Here is a 23,750-nt window from a genome sequence, read left to right on the forward strand (position 1 = left end):
CACACTTTCCCCTCTCCCCCCCCCAAACCCACACAGTTATATTTAGTATTACAGGCTGTGGGTGTGTAAAATATAATTTTCCCATGTGTTTATGAGTCTTACTGAAGGGGAAACCAGTTCATGCTGTCTTTTTACATATATATTTAGCTTTCTCTTTCTGGAGAAATAAATAGAAAAAAAAATCGTTTTCAATAACGGGTGAATTCCCAGAAGCGTGCTTTGGAAAGAGCGAGGGACAGGGATCTGGGGAGCTTTTCCAGTGGAGAGGATTCAGATGGAGAGGCCAAACTTCGAAGGTGGCACGGAGCTGCTGGGACACATGAGAGGTTCACCCCAGCACGGTCTGTCAGAAGTGACGGTTGTGGAACTGACGGTCATAAATCATTTCCTAGCGGTGAAGACGAAGGGACACACATTCTCCCAAGCTAGAGGTCGCGGAGCAAATAGGATGAGCAGTAATGAGAGAGGAACTGTGCTAGCCAGACAAATGGATGAAAACCCAGGAACTAGAGGAAATCCAGGCATGCAGGGGCTTCTGGGAAGCATTTGTTGCCTTCTCTGGCGAATTAAGACAACCCGAGGTGCATGCACCGGAGATGGGGGCAGATGGGGGCAGATGGGGGCAGATGGGGGCAGATGGGGGGAGTAGACAGATGGTTGAGAGAACCAGACTCTCTGCGTCCAGGGGAGCTTCTCGGGGTTTGCTGGGCTGCTCTGCGCATGAGTCTGGCCAGGGGCTTCAGTCTGACCCCCACATGCATCCACACCCAGCCCACATCTTCTTCTGGTCAGCCCCTGGCCATAGAGACCGCGCGGAAGAACACGCCAGATTGGGGCACCCTATCATCGCCTTGGGAAATGTAGCTTTCCTGAGTCAGAGAGACAGGAGTAAGCAGGCGAAGAGCACAAGCTGTGCTCTCATAATCCCAAGAGGCTCCCTATTTCACTGCTTCTCGGGTAGTTAAGAGTCCTGGGTGTGTAGGAGAGGAGAGACCATTGCACGGGTGAACGTGCATCTTCCCCACCAGCTTTGCTGAGGGATGGTGGCAAGCGTTTGTAGATGGCTGGCTGGGGGCAGGGCTGGCCAGCTCCTGAAAAGGGCTAAACCAGTTGCTCCTCATGGAGACTAAGTCCATAACTAGCCTGCACTTATTATAGGGGGCTGCAGCCCACTCAGCTAGTGGTGATCCGGTGGGCTCTCATGGTCTCACTCATGGATCAAGGTCAGGGACCATACTCCTTTTCACACTTGCTTCAGATTCAAGTGGGAAGCTCACTTGAACACTTATGGCTTAGGCTGGACATCTCGAAGAGAGAGGACCTGGTATGATTGACTGTTTCACCCACCCAGGGAAACATGATCACCCAGCACGCTGCTTCCCCAACACATTGGGACTGGAGGGTCTAGGAGTAGGAGGAGATCCAGGAAGGTGCTCCAGGGTGAGACACCCTCCGTGACAAGACATGGAAATGGTACCATTGCTTCTCAAGCAAAGAAAGCCAAGCCACAGAGCTCAGTGGAATCTGGAGGTTCCATTCCTGACTCAGTCCATCTGCTCACATCCCCTGGAATGAGTTTCTTCCTTCTGTTTTTATTTATTTTTTTAAAGATTTTATTTATTTATTTGAGAGAGAGATAGAGAGAGAAAGAGCACGAGCAGTGGGGAGAAGGAGAAGCAGGCTCCCTGATGAGTCGGGAGCCTGACATGGGGCTCAGTCCCAGGACCCTGGGATCATGACCTGAGCCGAAGACAGACACTTAACTGACTGAGACACCCAGGGGCCCCATATTCCTTCTGTTTTAAAATGTGTGTTTTACTGTGAGGCAAAGCCAACAGGTCCAGAGTCGAACGTTACTGAAAAGGTAGTGATACTCACAGATCCCAACAGAGGACATGCTGTGCTTCGGGGCGGGGGAGGGGAGGGGCGGGGCACATGGGGAAGCACCAGTCAGGAGGGTGAGAGAGTTGGGGAAACAGGGGCCAGAGACTTTATTGTGGCTACTGCAGGGAGGAAGCCAGCAGGAAGGGTAATCAGGCTTATGATTGGCTAGTCTGATTAATTTCTGTGGCTCTGTGACATATAAGCTGTCCCTAGGTGTCTGGTACCTGGCCCTGGGGTGATTAGGGCAGGTGGATAGTGGCGCTGAGCATGAGCGCCACACCGAGCGGGTAGTTGGGGGTATGGGCTCTGGATTGGTTAGTTTGCATTTGAAAGGCCTGCTCTAGGGTGAGTTGTTTACTATCTCTAGGAACTGGCTAACCCTGGGAGGGCTGGCCCCTCCAGGGTCAGCAAGGCCCCAGATGTCAGCCTCAGAAAACAGAAAAATAAAAAGACAGTTAATACACCTTCCTCTTCTCTGCTCCCAGGACCCAGCTCAAGTCTCATCTGTTCTAGGAAAGCTTCCCAGGCTACTCTGTCCCATTGGGATCACTCCCTCCCCCTGAAGTCCTATAGCACGGAATGGTGCTGCTTTTCAGCTTTGTGTCCGTTATCTAAGCAGAGAGTGCTGTGTCCCTCTGTCAAAAATTCACGATCCTTGGAAGTGGGGACTGTGTCTTTTACTTCTCTGTGTCCCCCACAGCACCTGGCACAGAGCCTTGAACGTAATAAATGCTCCCTAAATTTTTGTTAAGGAATGCCCAAGGTTCAGTGTGGTAGGCCACAGGGATGGTTCCTTTAAAAGAAAAACCATTTTCAACCCCTGGGCAGGAATAACCCTGCTTGGTTCCTTCCTTTATTATCCAATAAACATTCTAAAATTTAGGATGTTTACAAATCCAGATCACCTTTGTGAAATTCACAAACAAGGAAAATTCAGGCAGCTCTAGCTGTGAATACAACTCAGAAAGGGTCATTTCTAATTGCAGCTGAAAAGGAAAAATTGCGTTAGTATCGATGCCCTGACCACACTGTTTCCTCCATTAACTCTCTGGAAGAGGAGAGTAGATTACACACATCAGCTGGTTTCACTGAGTAGCCAGGAGGCAGACGAGACATGTCTGTCTCGTGAATTACAGTTAATGGACAAATCATCTGTGTTGTGTCCGTGCATGGCTGGTGGGTCTAGCATAGGCTGTCAGGAGTGGAGATTTACCTGGCTCAAAGTGGCCTGGAATGAGTTGTGAGAAACATGGATCATCAGGGTGTTGAGGGGAGCAAGGACACGGCAATGCCACCAGTGGCCTTGGGCTCTTCCTCTGTGACTACAGGAGCAAGGAGGGTAGACCAGATGGAGGACAGGTCGGACCTGAGTGTAAAATGTTAGAGGGATTTGGCTTGTTCCTGGGGCAGAGCTGAGGGACAAAAACAGACTACATCTTGGGAAGCGTGGCATGAAATTAAATTCCAGGGCCCTAGCTATTGCTCTACCAGTGGACTACCTGCCAATGTCCAGAAATGCCCTCATCATGCCAAGTGGAGGTGGTGGTGGAGTTGGGGAGGGAGCAGAGCTTCTTTTGTGGGTACCCTAATGTTGCAGGGGCTGCACCCCCTGTCTTTAGTCCCTTGCTGTTCAAAATATAGTCTATAGACCAGCAGCACTGGTCTCATTTGGGAGCTGGTTAGGAAATGCTGACTCTCAGGCGGGGCTGGGAGTAGTGTGAGGCCCAAGGGGATAACTCCCTCTGGGGCAAAATTTAAGGGAGCACCCCTAAACTCGGTAATGGAGATAAATAGCATTTTTTAAAAAGGAAAAATTAATGCAAAAAAAATCTATGATGAGCAAAGTAAAATAATTTTAAATGAAGACAGGATCTGACCCTGCACTTGAACGATTCTACCCCTCTCACCTCACCCTAATCTTGGTCCTGATCTCAGGCCCCACCCAGACCATTGGTGGGAGACCATCTGCATTCTAACAAGATCCTCAGAGGATTCACATGCACATCAAAGTTTGAGAAACATTGCTTCGGACAAGACCTCCCAAGCCATAACAACCCCAAATCTTGGAATCCAGACAGCAACAAAAATGGAAAAGGATGAGCAGACATTCCAGAAGTTCCAGAAGCATCCAGTGCCACGAGTTTGCTTGTTATTTACTTGGATATGCACACTACCACCTTAAAATTGTACAGTGTTCTGTAGTTTGCTGTAAACTTTTTAAAAAATGTTTTATTTTGAAATAATTATATATTCATAGGAAGTTGCAAAGATAGAACAGAGAGTTCCCATGTGCCTAACTTAACCCAGTTTACCCTGTTGGTTACATTTTATGTATCTACAGTACAATATGGAAGTGAGGATATTGACATTGGTATAAAGTGGATGTATAGTTATATGCCATTGTATCACATGTGTAGATTCATGTAACCAACACAATTAGGCTACAGAACTAGTCTATCACCTCAAGGATCTCCCTGGAGCTATAGCTTTATAGTCACACCACCTCCCTGCCCTGCCCCCACCCCTATCCCTAACACTTGGCCATCACTAATCTGTATCATTGCTGAGAAGGTTATGTGAATGGGATCATACAGTATTCAACCTTTTGAGATTGGTTTTCACACAGCATGATGATCTGGAGATCCATCCAAATTGTTTGCATGAACTGTTAGTTTGTTCCTCTTTATTAGTAAGTAGAAGTATTCCAGGGTATGGATGTACCACTGTTTGTCTAACAATTTACCTATTGCAGGACATTTCATTCATTTCCTAAAGTTGGATACTACAAATAAAGCTGATATGAATACTCATGTACAAGTTTTTATGTAGGCATGTTTTTATTTCTCTTGGAAAAAAAAACACCCAGGAGTACCATTCTGGGTTATGTGATAAAGCATATGTTTAGTTTTTTAAGAAACTACCAAACTATTTTTCAGAGGAGCTTGCTGTTTGACATTTCCACCAGCAGTGTAGGAGAAATCCAGTTTCTCCACACCCTTGTCGGCTATTGGTATCGTCATTATTTTTTCTTTTAGCCATTCTGATTGGTGAATTAGTGATAGCTCTTCACGGTCTTAATTTACATTCCCCTGATGCTTAGTGCTCCTGAACATCATTTCCTAAGCTTATCTGCCATCCTTATTTGTCCTCTTTGGTGACATGTCTCTTCCTGTCTTTTGCCCATTTTCTAATTGGATCCGTAGGGGATTTTTTGTTTTGTTTTTTGTTTTTACTGTTGAGCTTTGAGGGTCCTTTTTATATTCTAGATATGAGGCCTCAGATATGTGGATCGCAGATACTTGCATCCCGTCTGTAACTCATTTTTTCATCTGCTTAACAGGGTCTTTCGAGAGCAAAAGTTTTAAATTTTGTGAAAGTCCAGTTTATTGGGTTTTTTCTTTTGTGCATTGTTTTTAGTGTCATATCAGAGTCTTCACCAAGCCCTGCGCCCAGAGATTTTCTGCCATAGTTTCATCTAAAATTCATATTTTACACAAGTTAAATCTATGATCCATTTTGCATTAATTTTCTATAGGGTAAGAGATTTAAGTTGACTTAGGTTTTTTTTTTTTTATTGTTGTTTATTTTTGTCTATGGCCATCCAGTTGCTCCAACTCCATTCGTTGAAAAGACTATCCTTCCTTTATTGAATTATTTTTGCACCTTTGTCAAAATGCAGTTGGCCATTCATATGTGGGGCTATTTCTAGGCTCTATTCTGTTTCATTGATTTAAGTGTCTGCCTCTCTGCCAATACCTCACAGTCTTGATTACTATAGCTATATAAAATTTGGAGAGATTGATTTCCCCACTTTCTTTTTTCCCACTTTCTTATATTTTAAAAAAAGTTTTAACTATTCTTGTTCCTTCTATATCAATTTTAGAATTATTTTGTCTGTATTTATATCAAAAAAATCTTGCTGGAATTTTGATAGGAAGTGCATTAAATTTATATATTGGTTTGGAGATCATTAATATCTTACTATGTTATATCTTCTAATTCATAAACATGGTGTGTTTCTACATTTATTTACATCTTCCTTGATTTCTTTTTATCAGCATATTGTAGTTTTTAGCATACAAATTCTGTATATGTTTTATTATATTTATACCTAAGTATTTCATTTTTTTCTGAGTTATAAGTGGTCTTGTATTTTTAATTTCAGTTTCCACGTGTTTGTTGCTAGCACATAAAAATACGATTGATTTGGGGCACCTGGGTGGCTCAGTCAGTTAAGTGTCTGCCTTATGTGTCAGCTCAGGTCATAATCTTGGGGTCCTGGAATGGAGCCCTGCATCGGGGTAGTGAACTATCCCTTCTGTGAATTTTTTTCGCCCCAGCTCAGAGCATATCACTTCCCTGTTTAACAGCCTTCAGTGATTCTCTGTTGTCTATACTTCTTAACTTTATGGTCGTTGTCTATGTATGTCTAGGGTTCTCAAACTTCAGAGAAGAGAAGAATCACCTGGCGACACTAATTGAAAATGTAGACTCTTAAGTCCCAGCCCCAGAGATTTTGACTCAGTAACTCTGGACTGAGACCTCGGAATCTGCATTTTAATAACCTCCTGCTGGTTATTCCAGTGCAAGAGGTCCACAGAATCCATGTTGGCCAAACAGCGATCTCAGGCATACAGGTCATAGACCTCTGAGGACTATGAGGTTCGATTCCAACTTGCTTAGTCAATAGTACCCCTTCCTCACCCTCACCCCTACCAGGCCTCCAGACCTACAGACCAGCATAGTGGGTAAGACTAAACCAGTTGGCGAGTGCTCTTTGGAAAGGCAAAATTAATCTCTCCTGTCCCTTTTCCCCCATTTCAATGTAGCACAGAGTTGTTCAAACTATAGGTTGCCACACAGTAATAGGTTTTGACCAACTTTTTATTTAAATTTATGATTCCCGGAATAGAATACATGGAAAATATCAGTGTGCATTGGGTTAAGGGTATTGTAAAACATTTGTTTCAGCTAATTATACCTATATGTAGGTATGTATTTTGTCAGGATATAAAATGCATTTCTTACTGTGTGGGTTGTACTCCAACAACACTGAAAGCCATAGCTAGAGAACTGACCTCTCATGAGATCCATCAGTATAGCTTTCTGTGTCTCCATCATTGTGAACCTTTGGAGAATAATAAACAAAGCCATCTTCCTCCTCTTATTCCTCTAGGATGCATCATAGTGTTTTGTGCTCAACAACTGAATTGATTTGATTACATCATCACAGTCATGCCTCTTCTGGATTTAACTACTTCAGATCAAGTATCCTCTTTTAGGGTACAGGTTTGGGGTTATTCCTTTCAGAAATTGCCTCTTGTAGGGTGCCTGGGTGGCTCATCAGTTAAGCATCTGCCTTCAACTCAGGTCATGATCTTGGGGTCCTGGGATGGAGCCCTGTGTCGGGATCCCTGATCAGTGGGGAGTCTGCTGCTCCCTCTCCCTCTGCCCCTCGCTTCACCCCTGCTCATGCTCTCTCTCCCTCAAATAAATAAATAAAATCTTAAAAAAGAAAAAGAAACTGGCTCTTTGTGAGAGACTGAACCTTGGAGCATTGCCAGAAGTGGCTCCTCACCTTGGCCAGAAGCAAAGGGTAACATTTTCTAAGGTGATGAGTTTCTTTGGGACAACGTATTTCCTCTGGAAATTCTGGAGTGTGGTCTGAGGAATGGAGCGGGTGGCTCTCTGGCCTGAGATAGCCCGGTGAAAGGACACTCTAGAAGGGCAAGAGTAGGAAAGGTAGCTACATGAGCCTTCTAGGTGAGCATGTGTTAAACATCCGTTGGTCAATAAATGAGTCACTATGAAGGTGCTCAAGAACCCAAGAAGTGTCCAGCATGGGTGACAGACTGAACCACATTTGGATCACAGCTTCGTTTTCTTAGGGCAGCAGTGTTTCAAATGGCAATATGTCCAGTCAAGGGTGTTTGAATGCAAATCATTTTACAATGAGAGCTTGCTTCTCACATGTATGTTAACTGCACGTCTCCTTTAGCTGTGAGTTGGGGACCTCCTACCTATGGCAAAATCTCTGGCTTTGAAGAACTCAGTGCAGAAGAGGAATGAAGGCATAAATTTTCAGAAACAATTTCCCGGCCAGGCCCCTTGAACTGGATGCACAGGGGGCTAGCAGAGCAGTAAATCCAGCCAAGGGGGGTGTTGGACAGAGCAGGCATGCTGGACCAAGGTAGAGGTGAGGTAGAGCGGAGTTTCCAAAGAAAAGCTTGGGTATGTGGAGAGTAAGGAGAGGCCACTTTTTAGAGGATGGGGGAGGAAGGAAGCTCTGACTTATTGAGCAGAGACTTGGTGACAGCTAAGGGCCAGATGTAAATGATCTCAATGAAAACTGGGGTATGAAGGGCCAAGAGAAGAGAGGGGAGGTATGGAGTTTATCCAAATATCAAAAGGGTTGGTTTTGTTTTTTTTTTAACAAGGTTTTCAGTTTGTCCTTGGCCTCAAAATAAGACTTCTTGAAAACAAGTAAAGTAATATCACTCTTTAAAAAAGCAGAGGTAACACACCTTATTAGAACGGCTAAAATCCAAAAAACCTGACAATACCCCATGCTAGCGAGGATGTGGAGTGACAAGAACACTCATCCGTTGCTTGTGGGAATGCAAAATGGAACGATCATGTTGGAAGCCAATTTGGCAGTTTCTTCCAAAATCAAATGTACTCTCAGCCTCTGAGCCAGCCATCACACTCCTAGATGTTGACACAACCGAGTTGCAAACTATGTCCACGCGAAAACCTGCACAGGAATGTTATATCAATTTGATTCATAAATCATGAAAACTGGAAGCAGCCAAGATGTCATTCAGTTGGTGAATGGATAAACAAATGGTACAAATGGATGAAGAAATTGTGATACATCCAGACAACGGAATGTTATTCAGCAATTTAAAAAAAAATGAGTTATCAAGCCACAAAACTACATGGAGGCACCTTAAATGCATACTGTTAAGTGAAAGAAGCCAGTCTGAAGAGGCTACGTAGTGTATGATCCCAGCTTACCTGGTGTTTTGGAAAAGGCAAAACTAGAGAAATTGTAGAAAGATTTGTGCTTACCAACGTCTGTGGCCAGGGAGAGGGATGAATAGGGGGAGCACGTGGATTTTGAGTGTGGGGAAACTATTCTCAACACAACTGCAATGGTCATACATATCATACATACATTTGTCATTCATCAAAACCCATAGATTGTACAACACAGTGTCTCTTTATGGGAAGTATGGCCTATAGTTAATCAATAATAATGTGTCAGTATGGACTCATCAAGTGAAAAAATGAACCACACTAATGCATGATATTAATCATAGGGAAAACGGTGTCCAGGGGAGATAGGAAGGTGGGGGCTGAGTATATAGAACTCTGTAGTATCTGCTCCATTGTTCTTTAAACCGAAAACTGTGCTCAAAAATAAAGCCTATTAGTTATTTTTTTAAGAAATGAAGAGATTTCACATTGAAAGAAAAAGAAAAGGCAAATGTGATGAGAATTATTTTTCAATGTTAAGAGAGCCAGCAAGGAAGTCCTGGGAACTTGCTTGTGAACTACACATCCAGCCTTGCTACCCAAGACCCTCTTCACGAACAGAATCCCTCACCTATGACAGAAATCCACACCACATCTCCTCAGGGGTACAAGCTCAGGCTCAGTTGGGTTTGCACACTGAACCCCCTTGGAAGGGAGAACCAAAATTTTCATCCCCTTCCTAGTTTTCTGAATTGTCTCATGGAAGTGACAATGGGCTTGTCTGGTAAATTTGAAAAAGCAGCCTCATGAATTCCTTCCAAAGGAAGAAAAGCTTTTCTGTGACTGAACTTTTCTCAATCAACGATAATGATGGCTTTCCTGTTAATTCTCCCTAATTATGTAAAAGGCCTTTTAAATTTGTTTCGGTGGTTCTTCTCTTCTGAGATGAGGCAATCAGCCCACCTTTCATATTATAAGAAGGTGGTGGCCGCTGCTTCTTCTTCCTCTGGCTCTTCTTCCTTTTAAGTCACTCCTCCATTTTGGAGTTTCTGCAAGTGATCATAGACGTAAATTACAATCTGTCCCTCAAATGGCTTTCAGTGAGATGCTTGTTCTAAATCCCTCTAAGCTACCGACTTGTCCAGCAGAGGACCTTTTAAACTGGATTAATCCCCTTGAGTTCTAAATCCTTTTTCTTTGGGGGCCAGAATCTCATCCCATAACCTTCTGAATGGCCAACATAACTTTGAAAGTTGGCACTTTGCATGTAAATGGCGAGAAAGCTGTAAGGCAATAAGCCTTGCAGCAGGGAACGTATTGATCTCAACGATCACCTTTAATCCACACCTTTCCCCTTTATAATGTGTGGTTTTCTTCTCTTAATTAGAAAGAGCCAGGGATTATCTGCACAAAACCGGAAGGTTTATTGTGATTGGTGGGATTGTCTCTCCCGTCCACGACTCCTACGGAAAACAGGTGGGTTGGTCCTTTGCCTCTCTGCTCCTGTACCCTCCCTTTCTGACCCGATGGCTCCTCCTCGGGCACAGCTGCCCCACAGCCATCTGCTACACTCCCTGGAAACACACACGCCCGATAGCGGGCGTCCTGCTCCCGGCTCTGGAGCACAGTCCAACGTGAGCGGGTGGGTGCTGGGCAGCAACCGGGAGGAGCCCGTGCCCGGGGCCGGGCCGCTCGCAGCGCCAAGCGGTCGGGGCTCATCAGCAGCGGCGCACGCACACCCGCTGAGGGCCGAGCGGGACTTGGCGCGGATGCCACACTGGCGGCCGGTTACGGATCTTTCCCTGATTTTAGGAGGAAAAGGCCCATGCCTCTTACGACCTGATTTAAAATTCCTGTTCTTGCCGCTCCCTCCCTGCCACACGAAAGGGAAAGTCTAGGAGCCCTCCCCGCGTGTCCATCCCCCTCCTTCCCCAGCTACCCGTGGTTGGGCTCCGGGGAGGTTGCCGACCCAGCAGCTCGAGCCTCGAGACAAAGCACCGTTTGCAGGGTTAAAAGTCTTGTCTCTGCGCTGGGCACGCGTTGGCTGCTTCCTCCGAGAGGCCCACCTCCGGACCCTGTCGCGAGTGGCACATCCGCGCCCTCCGTCCCTCTCTTTCCCCTCCGCCGCTTCATGTGTGTGTGCGTGGCAGGTGCACACGCAGGGAGGCCACACCCTCATTCCCGGCGCCCTTGAATATGGAGCGGGCTTGGGGTGGGGTCTCCCGGAGGCTGTGGGGAGCGCAGCGAGCCTCCCACTGATGCTCTGTTGCTCCCCAGGGTCTTGTGTCGAGCCGGCACCGCCTCATCATGTGTCAGCTGGCCGTCCAGAACTCCGATTGGATCAGGTAGGGCTGGCCAGGCCATTGCCACCGGTACGGGTGGCCTTGGACTCACTGGGGGTGAGTGGAGGAAGAGGAATGCCCTCAGCCATCTGGATCCCACAGGGGTGGGGAGACCGGAACAGATGTTAGTCCCTTGCAGGCAATAATTATCCAAACCTTGGGAGGTGGCCCCACTGATAGCTTTAGTTTATAACCGGGCCATAGGGTCCGGCAGACTGAAGAGGGAAGCATCAGTGTTTCTTCTGCTCTGGGACTTTTGGATCCAGGAGTTTTCCTGGAGCATCATTGGATTTGGGGTGAGGCCTGGCCAGGAAATCCGAAATGCCTCTCCACTTTCCTCCCCAGTTACTTCCTGTGAACTCGCACTTCCTTTTAAGGAATGTACCCTGGCCTTCCTTATTTCCCATTCCTGAACTCAGGCTCCCTGGGGCTCCATGCTGCCTGGGGGAGCGCTCACTGCCTTTCCCTCAGACTCTGGGCACCGTCCTCACTAAGATGGCAGCCACCCTTACGCACAGAGCTCGCAGTGTAATTAAAGCATCTTCCACTAATTATGCTAATTATGCTCCCCCAAGTTCCTACAGTTATAATTTGCATGAGAAAATGGTGTTTTAAAAAAAATAATGGCACACCATTTGTACTGTAATTTCCCCCCATGGAAAAATAAGCAGCACCAGAGGGTGCTGGGAAGTGAAGGGACGCTGACCTCACAATGAGGGAGAAGAGACGGGGTGGGCGTGAAGGAGAGCAGTGAAGGGAGGCGACAATGATAATTAAATAGTGATCCCAGCTGGTTGTGAGTAGTGATTTGTGTGAGAAACACTTGCCCTTTATCGACTTTCTCATCCCCCTAAGATACAGGTAGACAGCTGCTTTTTTGCTGGTGACAAATAGGCCCAGAGAAGTCAAGGGGTTTGAGTGTGAACAGCACATCCATGGTCACGTCGGGGATAGAAACAAGGCCTTGTAACATTGTGGCTCAGGACCTCCTGGGGAAAATGGGGTCCACTGGGGGAAAACGTGGGGCAGGAGGGTGTTCCTGCTTGGATGTGACTGGAAGATTCTGAAAGAATTGCTTCATTCATTCATTGAATATTTACCCAGCGCCCCCTGCCCGCTCTGCACTGCTCCAGGCACTTGGTCAAGGTCAGAATTCCAGGAATTGAGGTCACTAGGGAGGCCCAGGTAGCTCTAGAGTTAGAGGCTTGGCCCCTGGCCCCGGGGGAGCCTGCCTCGCCCAGTCTATCTGTTTCAGACAGGTGGGTGGTGGTCAGAGATACAGGGAGCCTGACGCACAAGCTGACTCTCAAGGGTTTTCAGTCATTGAGCTCTTACCTCTGGGAAGCTTAGGTGTGTGTTCAAGGTGGAAGGTGGGCAGGGAATGCTCAAGGGCTAAGAAAATGTTTGAGAAATCTCCCAATTTAGCAACTCATTAAGCTGCAATTAAGCCCGAGCACTGCATCGGTCTGGGCTAGCTCCCTGCTCATTTCACATCCTCGTGTGCAGGAGGGGCTGACCAGGGTGCAGGGCTGTGCCCTTTAGTCTGACTGGCACGCCCCTCCCCCCCCATGCCACAAGGCCCCCCACTGCACAGATATTCAGATATCTGCAGCCACCGCTCAATGAGGGCCTGGCTTTTAATCCTTATCCCAATCCTGGAGGGCCTAGAGTGGAATTTCCATCTTGTGAGGGAGCCCAAGAGTGAGACTCTGTACTAAGCCCTTGGTTTATAAAACTCATCGAGCCCTTCTAATAACCCCACAAGAGAGTTACGGAGTCATTTTACAGGTGGGGGAGGTGAGCACCAAAAGACAACATCACTTTCCCAGAGCCCCATACTCCTCTCATTTTTACAGAGGGGAAACTGAGGTGTAGGCAGGTGTTTCAAGCCCACGTTTGATCTGATTTGGGATCTAAGGACACGGCGTGAGCCGTTGTGCTAAGCTCCCTGAGCTCCGGTCTCTGGAAGGAGCCACTAAGGAAAGAGTGTGAGAATGGAAACCGAGGGAAGCCTCTTTCTGGTTATGTTAGGGTGGACCCATGGGAGTGCTATCAGGACACCTGGCAGACCACGTGCAGCGTGCTGGAGCACCATCGGGACCTCATGAAGGTGAGCTGGGCCACAGCAGAGGGGTGGGTGGCCCCCGAAAGCCAGGCAGGCCCGGTAAGGGTGCTGCTGGCCTACTGACCTGGTTCAGTTTCCTGCTTCTCAGCCAGCTGTGGGAGACCAGGCCCTGAGCAGCAGGAAGGAGGGCAGCCGATTAGTAACCCGAGTCGTACTGGAGGCTGCCCCCCGGCCTTGCTCCGCCTGCTCCGTATGACTCGGGTGGTTTTCATATTCTGGCAGCAAATCCAGGGTGGGATTAAGGAGAGACTTCAGAAAGTGAGGAGGGAAGGAGACCTGGCCAAGGAAGGCAGGAGCACAGAGGAGCGCTGGGAGGAGGTGCCATCAGCCGGGTGCTCCTGCCCCATCTGTTTTAGGGCTGAGGCACCTCACCCCTGCCAGTCACCGTCCCTTTGCTCACTCTGCTCCTCACATGAGTTCCAAGGCAGTGCTCTGGTCCTTGTTATATGAGTGGATAAAAAGGGGCCCAGAGAGGTGAGCCCATCTATCTGAGGACACACAGCCATTGCTTAGTGAACACAGATGGGAGCACATGGCCTGTGCCCAGGTGGTCGCGACCAAAGAGCAGGTTGCCACACCAGCCAGCAGCACTGGCCAGAGTGTGCGGAAAGCGTGCTTCCCAGATCAACACCAACACACGGATCTCCACAGTGACGGCATGAAGAGCGGTGCCAGCCAGAGCAAGAAGCCTGACCGCCCAAGACAAGAGGCCGTGGGTCCTGCCCACCCCCACTGACCCTGTCCCGGTGCCCTCGTCAGCTGCCATCGGCAGTCTGGATGGCATTGTTCTGACACATGCAGAGCCTCCGTGCATCTGTTTTCTGTCAGTGGGTGTCAGAGTCTGCTCCTTGGGGACCTGTCAGCATCACGCTCACCAACCGGGCAGCTGTGCTTGATTTGAATAGAGTAGGGGTTTCGGGCTCCTGCCCAGCCAAGGAGTCGAGAAGAAGAGGAAGAGGGAGGGCTCTAGCTGGCTGTTGCTTCATCTGCTAGGTTTGTCCCCCTCGGAATTGAAGACAGTGCACATCCCTTCCTTCCGTTTTCAGAATCCTTCACACACATCCTGAGTCTTTCCTGGTCCCCTTGAAAGGACTCTGCCACAGGATGGCACTCACTTGCTCTCTGTGCTGGTCTCAACAACAGCAGTAATAAAAGGCATCCCATCCCATCTTACTGTATCAGTCAGGATAGGCTAAGGTACACTGTGGTAACAAGCATCCTTACAATCTTGGTGACTTCACGTCAGTTTATTTCTCATGCTACATGTCAGCTAGGGGTCAGCCAGGGGCCTGTGCACCTTCTGATTATACAGCATCCTCAGGCTCCATGATGGAAAGGAGGAATCAGGGGCCCTGCACACATGCCTGAGCCCTGCCTATACCAGCCATGTGGCCTAGCCGCTGTTTTGCTTCTAAATGCCTGGGCTATCCAAACCCTCCCTCTGTTACTCATGCCCAGAGGCAGGAGTCTGGGCCAGAGAAGCTCAGCCAGGAGCCCCAGCCATTGCAGTGACAGGCACAGGCCAATAGAGAATGTTCTCTACCTAGAACAAGTCCCATGGGACCCATGACGTGGTCAGCAGGAGGAAGCAATTCCTCAGCTACAGGACCAGTTACTTAGTGAGAATGTGGCATTTTCTTTTCTGGAGGTGAAATAATAATAAGAAAGGAGGCAGGCTGCCCCTTCCACCCCACCAGCCACCGCTGGTCACGAGGATCGTGGCAGCCCTGCGGCTTGGGGTCCTCTGGCAGCCGGACTCAGGAATCCAGAAAGAGTGGTGCACAGGGGTGGGACACTGGCTTTCAGGGAAGGGAAAGCTGAACGGATTGAAAAATCCATCCTTTGTTTCTCTGTTGCCCCGGAGTGGGCTCTCCCACCCACAGCAGGGAAGGGGGGTGGCTTCTGGGTCAGCTGGGAAGAACGCAGCCTTATCAGCTCTGTGCTTTCTGCGGCCTCAGAGGAAAACTGCAGGCCAGATAATGCAGCACAATGGATCATACACATAGAATTTCCGCTTGGCTCTGGAATGTGTATCCACACCAGCCAGCAGTCGCAAGAGTGCCCAGCACCCCACCCCCTCTTCCTGCCACACCAACACATCCTGCTCGGCCGGCACCCCTCTCGGCGTTGGCCCTGTCGTTGGCATCTCTGGCCTGGGGAGGTGGCAGGTGGTGATAGTGCCTCGTGTTCATATGACCTTTGCCAAGCGTACATAGCCCTTCTGCGGACATGACCTCCTGTGAGCCCCGTGAAGCAGGCAGGGAGGGCAGGTATGCACGTTACACAGAAGGTTACAATATCGGCGGCCAGGGGCCACATACTCTATAGGCAGATGCTTTGCAAACACTCACATGTGTAATCCGACCACAACCCAGGAAGGCAGCTATGTGGCCTGTCCGTGTTACACTCCTGAGCTGAGGTTCAAGAAAAGGTAACTCTCCAAGGTCATGCAGCCAGAGGGAGGCAGAGCTCAAACTTGAACCAGGGTCTGTGCAACACTACATCCCATGCTTTTCCAGCCCTGAGCTAGCGGTCTTGCCTCCTGCCGGCCACATGCAGCCACGTGGTACAGCTGGATCTAGAACCCGCCCCTGCCACCACCTCAGCTGCAAATGGCTTAACCGTGATAGATGAACGGATGAGCATTTGAAAATAACTAGGAATGCTTTTTATAAGTCACTTGGCTAATGACACTGACCTTGCACCTCTCCCTTTCCCCAGCGGGTGACTGGCTGCATCCTCTCCAATGTCAACACGCCCTCCATGACGCCTGTGGTCGGACAGCCCCAAAATGAGACCCCCCAGCCCATTTACCAGAACAGCAATGTGTCCAGCAAGCCCACTGCAGGTAGGGGGACACTGGAGGGCTTGTTAAAATCCAGATTGCTAGGCCCTTCCCCAGAATGTGATTTAGTAGGTCTGGGAGAGGGGAGGAAAATTTGCATTTTTAACAAGGTGACACTGATGCTCTGGTCCTTAAAATAGAGCATCAGAGAGAAGCAGTCACAATGAGAGAGAGACAGGGTTGATGGTGTGCATTTTTTCCTATATTTATAAGTTTATAATTCTAAATTATATTTATAAATTACATTTATAATTGCCTTCCTGGGAATTAAAGATACGAAAGGCAGCATTTTTCTCTGCCTCTTCCAAGGGAGTTGAGGATCTTGTCCAAGGTCACACACTGAAGCGTTGGTGTCAGGACTCGGAGTCAAACCCAGGCATCTGCATTCAGAATCCCACATGTTCAACCACCTCTTCAGTGGCAGAGAGCAAGGGCTCCAACATTTACTCAACACCGAGTCCTGTGTGCCCATACAATGCCCAGTGTTTTACATGATTTCGTATTTTACGCAGTAATTCTGTGATAAAGATATTATGTTCCCATTTACAAGGAGAAAACTGAAATTCAGAGAGGGTAAGTGATTTGCCTAAGGTCACACAGCTCAAAAGTAGAAGAGTCAGAATTCATGTTCAGGACTATTTGAATCCAAGGTCCATGTTTTTTCCAACATTTTTTTTATCAACCCATTGCAAGAGACAGATCCTGGTATTACTTTTCAAGCCTAGAGACCATAAGCTATAAGGTTATTAGTCTGTTCTAAACAGGGTGAGTCACAAAGTCTCATATAGCTACAAGTGGGGGCTCAGAAAAATTTTCTGGATTAGAGCCCAGGGAGGTCATCAAAAACCAGATCCCTCTCAGCCAAAGCAGGCTGTCTGATTATTATAAAGTCCATCTTCATGGGAAGGAATGAAGGCTAAGGCTCATATTAAAAAATGAAAAAAGCGAATATGTCTTTTAAATGCAAAATCTGAGCCAACTTATGGTGTGCAAACATACCTGCATAATGCATATTTTTTTAAGTGGAGGAAAATAAATAATATGCCAATGTGTTAGTGGTGGCTGTCTGCCAGGATGGGATTATGGGTGCTTTTTATTTTCCTCTTTATATATTTTCCTCTTCTACATTTTCCATTTTTTGACAGTATAATAAACACGAGCAGAACATATATTCCAGTCTATGGCTCACAATGCCTGTGCCTTGGACTGTGAACGGGAAGGAATGTTTGCTGTCATATTTCTGTTCTTTCTCTCCACCCTCCTGCCTCCCACTACCCCCACCCCTGCCCCCCTCCAGGGCAACGCTATTGTTTAAGTGGCCCAAATGCTGGGCTGTAAGTTGTGAGTGGTTCTCTCCCTCTGTCCCTGTCTGTCTTGCTCTCTCCCCTAGCCAAGATCTTGGGGAAGGTGGGAGAAAGCCTAAGCCGGATCTGCTGTGTCCGCCCACCAGTGGAGCGCTTCACCTTTGTGGGTAAGGGAGCATTCATTCATTCAGCAAACACCTCCCAGCACCTTCTGTGGGATGACTGTTGATAGAGCAGTGATGGAGAGAAAACAGAAGCAAGCAGGAATGTCCCCAGGCTCGCAGGGCCCAGCGGTGTGACCCGCCTGGCCTGGGGCTGCTGAGACCTCAGGATGGTGATGTGCTCATTCCCCACCCCCACCCCCACCGCCCCACCCTCCCACACAGAATGAGGCCACATGCCTAAGAGTTTTCAGGAGCCCAGAATCCTCCCTCGGGTCCTCCCAGCTCTGGCGGCGTCTGCCTCACTGCTGATAGGCTACCAACACCCATGCTCTTTCCTTAATTCCCTGTTTCTGGCTCTTCCCTCAAGGACTCTGCATGGATGAGAATATCCAAGTCACTGGGGCTCTTTCAGGATCCCCCAGTTCAACTCTTCAGAAGAGCTGAAGGTCTAGACCTCATTCCTTTGACGCTTTGAGGCTGACTTCTGCCATTCCTGAGATTTCTGAAAATTCCGCCAATTTTCCAAAAGGCACTAAGAGGGGTGGCAGAGGGGGAGAGGGGGCGGGGGACCAAGATGGCGGCTCTGTGGTTTCTGTGCACACCGTGGACCCCCGTGCCGGCATTGCACAGTTCAGAGCACAGGCCAAGGCCTCTGTCTCCTCCTCTTTCACGGGCTCCTGCTGTACCTGCCATCTCAACACGCTCAGCTTGTTCTTTGAACCAGGCAATGCCTAAGGAGAGAGGGCCACCTCCTTGTGACTCTAAGAGCTGTTTCCTTAGGTTTAGAGGACACTGCTTTTGTGGACTACCTCCCTAAAGTACAGAAAGAAACAGAAGGTGCTCAGCATGAGTGTGTGTGTGTGTGTGTGTGTGTGTGTGTGTGTGTGTGTTCGTCATCGGCTTCCCAGCAAAGCTGTCTAATTCTTAAAGGCCCAGAAATGTGAATTCCTGCCGTGGAGCGTGAGGAGACGCGCCCTCTCCATTTTAGGCTGGACTGCTCTCCATTCACTGTACTCAGATGCTCTCTGTGCAGGGCGGCAATGACCCCCTACCCCCATGCGCTCCACCCCATCGCTGTCACTCCGGAGGAGGCCCCTGGGCCCACCGCGTGTTGGGTGGCAGTCAGTCAGGCCCCTCATGCTTCTCCGCTCCCTCTTTCCTCCCTAGATGAGAACGCCAATCTGGGCACGGTGATGAGGTACGAGGAGATCGGTAAGTGGCCGGAAAAGTGGGGACACTTGGGGCTTTCTGCCTCTACCGGGGGCAGAGGGGGGCAGGGGAGAGGCTTGGAGCCCCTGGGTTGTGTTTGCAACAGGGTCTACTCTCAGGACGGTGGCTTCCAAACTAGAGCAGATTCTCAGTCATCTCCCACCTGCCCAGTTCCTGGGAGGTAGGACGGCTTGGTAATGTTCCCTTCGGAGCCTCCCCTCCCTCCCGGAGTCCCGCAGAACCCTGGGGAGCAAACCAGAAAACTGGGTTCTTCCCGAGGTTCCACAGCGGGTGAGAGACACAAGTGTGCGAAGCTGGGGAAAGAACAGACAGCTGTCAGAATGGAGCTGGAGTTGGTACGGTACCAGGTGACAAGGAGGGTCAGTGACAACTGGAACGCTTGGAGCTCTAGCATGAGGGGCAGCCTGGTGTCCAGCAGACACGCCCAATCCGCAATCCCAGCTGCAGAAATACTCCAGGCCATCCGTTTCCTGCTGTGCCTCTGTGGAGGGCTGGCGGGCAGGTGTGTGTGCTGGGATCCTGGGAGCAGAGGACTGTACCCGGAGCCTCAGGCTCTCTCCCAGGAGGCCAGGCGGATGTGACATCACTTCAAGGAGTGTCTCTGGGCCCTGTCCTGTGATCTGAGGAGCCATGGTGTACCTGAGTCGGCGCCTACTGTTTTGTTAGAACCCTTTCTAAAACTTTCAGGAAGTATGCAAACTGGTTGTCAAATGCAGCCAATACGAAAAATTACATTATATTAAACAACAGTTAAGTACATTGTATTAACAACAAAGATCCCGAGTCCTCCAAACTCCTCACTTCTGAATTATGTTCCTGTGTTTTATTTTATTTTATTTAGAGATTTTATTTTATTTATTTGAGAGAGAGAGAGTGAGAGAGAGAGCACATGAGAGGGGGGAGGATCAGAGGGAGAAGCAGACTCCCCGCCGAGCAGCAGGGAGCCCGATGCGGGACTCGATCCCGGGACTCCGGGATCATGACCTGAGCGGAAGGCAGACGCTTAACCAACTGAACCACCCAGGCACCCTGTTCCTGTATTTTAATGTCCTTTATTTACCCGCCCTGCACCATCTTAAGGCCACAAAAAGCAGCTACGTGGCTTCCTGGTTGCTCCCCCAAAACAAGGCAGAAGCATTGGGCTCCAGGTTCCCCAGCTCCCGAAAAACCCCAAGGGCCAGGAAGAGCAAGCCCTGAACTCCCATGTCCTTCAGTTCCACACCTGGCCCCGGAACTGCGCTCCCTGGGAGGTCTTCTTGAGCAGCCCAGCTCAGAGCAGTCTTTAGACTTGCAACTGTATTCAATGTCGATTTCTCCATTTCTTGCGTTCCTTGTTCCAGAAAGCTTTATCATGGCAAGCTTCAGCCGTGACCTTGTTTTCGTTCTGGGCTCACAGGGCCAGTGTGTGAGGCCATACCTGCGGGAGCGCCCCTGCCCACAGAGAGGCAGGCTGATGAGGGTTTGCAGTTTGCTGCCAGGCCAGCACCCTCAAGTTCCTCATCTCTCCGCTGCCTGGTGAGGGGCAGGGCTAGCCTGACCCCATCTTATTCTTCTTTCCAAGAAAGGAAAGCTGGGCGGCCACAGCTGTCAGGATCGATTCGTGGCCCGGTGTGGTCCAGCTGGCCATGGCCTCAGGGGGCAGCGGGAGCTGGAAAGGGCCCTGGGGCCGGAGCTTCACAGAGCCAGGATTCCTGGGAGGGGAGTGTGGTGGGACAGCACTGGTTCTGCCTCCTGGCTCTGGATCCCTGGATGGGGGTGAACCCGGGAAGTGGGTGAACCGGGGAAGGAAGGAGGTGGACCGCAGAGCAGGTGGAAGGAAGCTGCCTTGCTTCCACACTGTGTGCTGGGAGGCCCTCTGGCTCACGAGTCCCCTTCTTGAAATCCCCTTGCACCTCGCGAGAAGGAAAAAGCCATGTTCTCCTAGCTCAGCTAGCACCTATGGCTCCGTTTCCATGTTCTTAAGCCACTGTCTGCTCCTGGGGGGTGCCCCAGACCGAAGGCTTTCCGGGCGGGAAATGCTAGCGTTAGTCTCCGGCAACAAACCACGAGAGATCGCTGCTGCCCTCCAGCGGCCATGCATGGGATCCCAAGCTCCGCTAGGGCCTCTGGTCTGTGACAAATGCGTCTGTTCTGGTCCCACAAGAAAAGGTGGAGACCTCACTCTTTACCTTTCTGTGCTTTGGCTTAAAAAAAAAACAAAAACAAAACAAAACAAAACAAAAAAACAGCATTGTACTCAAGTGGGAAAGGGAGTTCCTGGCTTGGAAATAGAAAAGAGATTTATTTTCATGGCTGTAGAGCAGGCTTTCTCAACCATGGACCATTGACATTTGGAAATAAGCGATTCTGTGTCGTGGGGGCTGCCGTGTATGTGCCTTGCAGGATGTTCACCAGCATTCCTACCCTCCACGCCCCTCTCCCTGGTCTTGACAACCAGAAATGTCTCCAGGCATTGTCAAATTCAGGAGGCAAAACGGCCCCCCACTGAGAGCCACTGACATAGAGAAAGCCAGGGGCCCGGCACATCCTCTGGACAATGCCACCTGACTGAAATTTTAGGCGATCAGAGTTACCATACAGAGTTACAGGTGATCTCTTTCCACCGAAAGAGAACTCTGGAGCCCTGGGTGGTTCCAAGTGGGGGGTTGGGGGGCAGTAGGATCCCAGGAAGGAGCCCAGTGTGGCTCCTCTCAGCCATACGAAGACTTGGTTCATCTCCACAGATGGGGAGTTGGGCCAGAAGTCCCACGGCATAACATGGAAGGAGGGAGACACCGCTCCCCCCAGGACCCCCGGGCTGCAAAAGCAAAGGCCATGAGGGCCAGCAAAGCCATCCCAGACTGCGCAGAAGGCTCTTAGACTGCTTGCCTGCACGGCCTCTGTGGGCAGTTTGTCTGTGGTTCACTTATTCATTACATCCTGAGCACCTACCATGGGCAGGTCATTCTGCCAGGCCCGGGGGATAGAAAGATAAATTAAGGTCCCTGCCCCTAAGTAGATCTTTGGGCTACAGTATGGCATGGAGGAGAGGGGAGGCTGCAGGAGTATTTAGGAACAAAGACCACAGCGTTCCATGAGGCTCCCTGAGGACAGGATGCCCGGGGGCGGGGGGGGGGGGCGGGGGGGGGGGGGAGACAATGAGATACTGACACCGTCGTCAGCCCAGCGGCCTTCCGTACCATCTGGAGATTCCCGCAGCAGGGACAAGGTCACCGTCTGTAAGTCCTTGTCAGGTCCCCAAGCGAGCTGTCGCATCTCAGGCAGGCAGACCTAACCGCCATCTCTCAGCCTCGGTGCAGGGTGGCGGTGGTCTCTGGAAGGCTCGGAGCTGGGCTGTCTCTCTCACCGTTTCAGACAAGATGCCCACAGCCTCTCGCCGGAGGGGCCAGGATGCCTGGGAACCAAACGCTCCACACTGAGTCACACCCCGGCAGGGGTCTCTCCCCACGTGGTCCTGAGAATCCCAGAATCCTTTTTTCCCCCATTGCTCCGTTGTAGTAAGTCAGTCACTTTGCTGCCTGTCTGGAGGGGCTTCGCTGGGATGATGCAGAGTGGGCTGGAAGGGAAGGAAAACAACGGACAAGCAGGAAGTGCACCTGGGATGGGGGTGGGGTTGCTTCTCAAGCTCTTTGCTGAGGACGGTGGCCCCGGAAAGAGAGGACATCCGATTAACTCAGTTACTGCATGGGGACACTCGGTGTACCCCCAGACCCCCCAGCATGTCCGCATTTGTGATGAAAGACAAAGCCTGGATAATGGACAGCAGCAGGAGGGGCCAAACTCTGTTGGCACTTGAGTTTGATACGGAGCAGAAGAGAGAGCCCCTCAGACCTTAGACAAGTCACATAGCCGGCTCCGTCTCTCGGAGGATGCGCAGCCATCCTGGTTTAGCATGGAAGGACCTGTGTCCCCAGAAACCCCTCGGTACCAGGCAAACCAAGACCCTCCCTGAATGAGTAATTCCTCACACAGGGGACAAGAGTGGTCTGTAAATGAGCCGGGCAGGCAAAGGTGTCTACACCACACACACCATGGTGCAGGGGAGCCTGGAGGACATGGGTGCTGGAGCCCCGGGAATTGGCGACTTCTGTATTTATCAGCGGCGAGGCTGAGAGTTGAATGTTTTCCAGGTCTCCACTCATCCCTGTGCCAACTTTGTTCCCTCCCCCCAGAGCTGCGGATCTTGCTGCTGTGTGGCAGTGACCTGCTGGAATCCTTCTGCATCCCCGGGCTCTGGAATGAGGCGGATGTGAGTAGCAAGGTCCCTATAGCACCACGCACAGCTGCCATGGGGAGGATGGGGAGGGGGTGCTTGGTTTCGGCCTCTGCTCTTCCCTCCCCCCCACTGCCTCCCTCCCCAACCCGCGGGTCTCATCTCCTGTGAGCTTCCAGGAGGACAGTCCATTCTTGTCACTATGGAAGAAAATGCTCACCTATCCCAAGCTTTAGTTCTGACTGCGTTTTTACACTCACTCCTACTCGGGCTTGCTCCTGTAAAGCCCCTGGGGAAAAAAGCAACCCGAGTCATAGAATACCTTCTCCAAGTAGTACTTGGAGTGTATGTGTGTGGCAGAGGCAGTAGGTGGGGGAGGGAGGGATTTAAAAAAAAAAGCCTTGGCCCTTTTGAGATTATGTGTGTTTTGTTTTCCTTTGATTCCTTTTGAAGAGGTAGTAAATACCACCTTAGAATTCCCTCAACAAGAAAAAAGGGGTCAGGAGGGGAGGCGTTCATGGCAAAAGGTCAGTAGAATCCTTCTAGCAATTGACTGGGGATAGAGGGAAACAGGAAGTTAAACTTATACCACTTAGAAGCTCAATGGACATCCTTTGTTGCCAGATCTGATGGTGATGGTCTTAAACCAGCTCACTCTTGGTCTG

The 23,750-nt window shown here is 49.7% G+C and overlaps 1 protein-coding gene across 11 annotated transcripts in view; it reads left to right on the plus strand.

Annotated features, from left to right (window-relative positions):
* NMNAT2 (nicotinamide nucleotide adenylyltransferase 2) overlaps window positions 1-23,750 on the plus strand; it is a 206,205-nt gene that overhangs the window by 138,880 nt on the left and 43,575 nt on the right. For 10 of the 11 annotated variants that reach the window (XR_012380558.1, XM_073900139.1, XM_073900142.1 and 7 more), the window contains 7 exons: window positions 10,250-10,338; window positions 11,140-11,207; window positions 13,236-13,314; window positions 16,051-16,177; window positions 17,565-17,645; window positions 18,810-18,854; window positions 23,045-23,121. Coding sequence is in view for 10 of the 11 variants with exons in the window: in XM_073900139.1 (XP_073756240.1) it covers window positions 10,250-10,338; window positions 11,140-11,207; window positions 13,236-13,314; window positions 16,051-16,177; window positions 17,565-17,645; window positions 18,810-18,854; window positions 23,045-23,121 (566 nt within the window). In the remaining variant the exon portion in view is untranslated. The remainder of the gene's footprint in view (window positions 1-10,249; window positions 10,339-11,139; window positions 11,208-13,235; window positions 13,315-16,050; window positions 16,178-17,564; window positions 17,646-18,809; window positions 18,855-23,044; window positions 23,122-23,750) is intronic. The other variant, XM_073900136.1, reaches the window with a different exon arrangement.

Source organism: Callorhinus ursinus, unplaced genomic scaffold (genome assembly GCF_003265705.2).
Source record: "Callorhinus ursinus isolate GAN/ISIS: 27379988/994484 unplaced genomic scaffold, GSC_fseal_2.0 scaffold13, whole genome shotgun sequence".
In the NCBI taxonomy this organism is placed as follows: domain Eukaryota; kingdom Metazoa; phylum Chordata; class Mammalia; order Carnivora; family Otariidae; genus Callorhinus; species Callorhinus ursinus.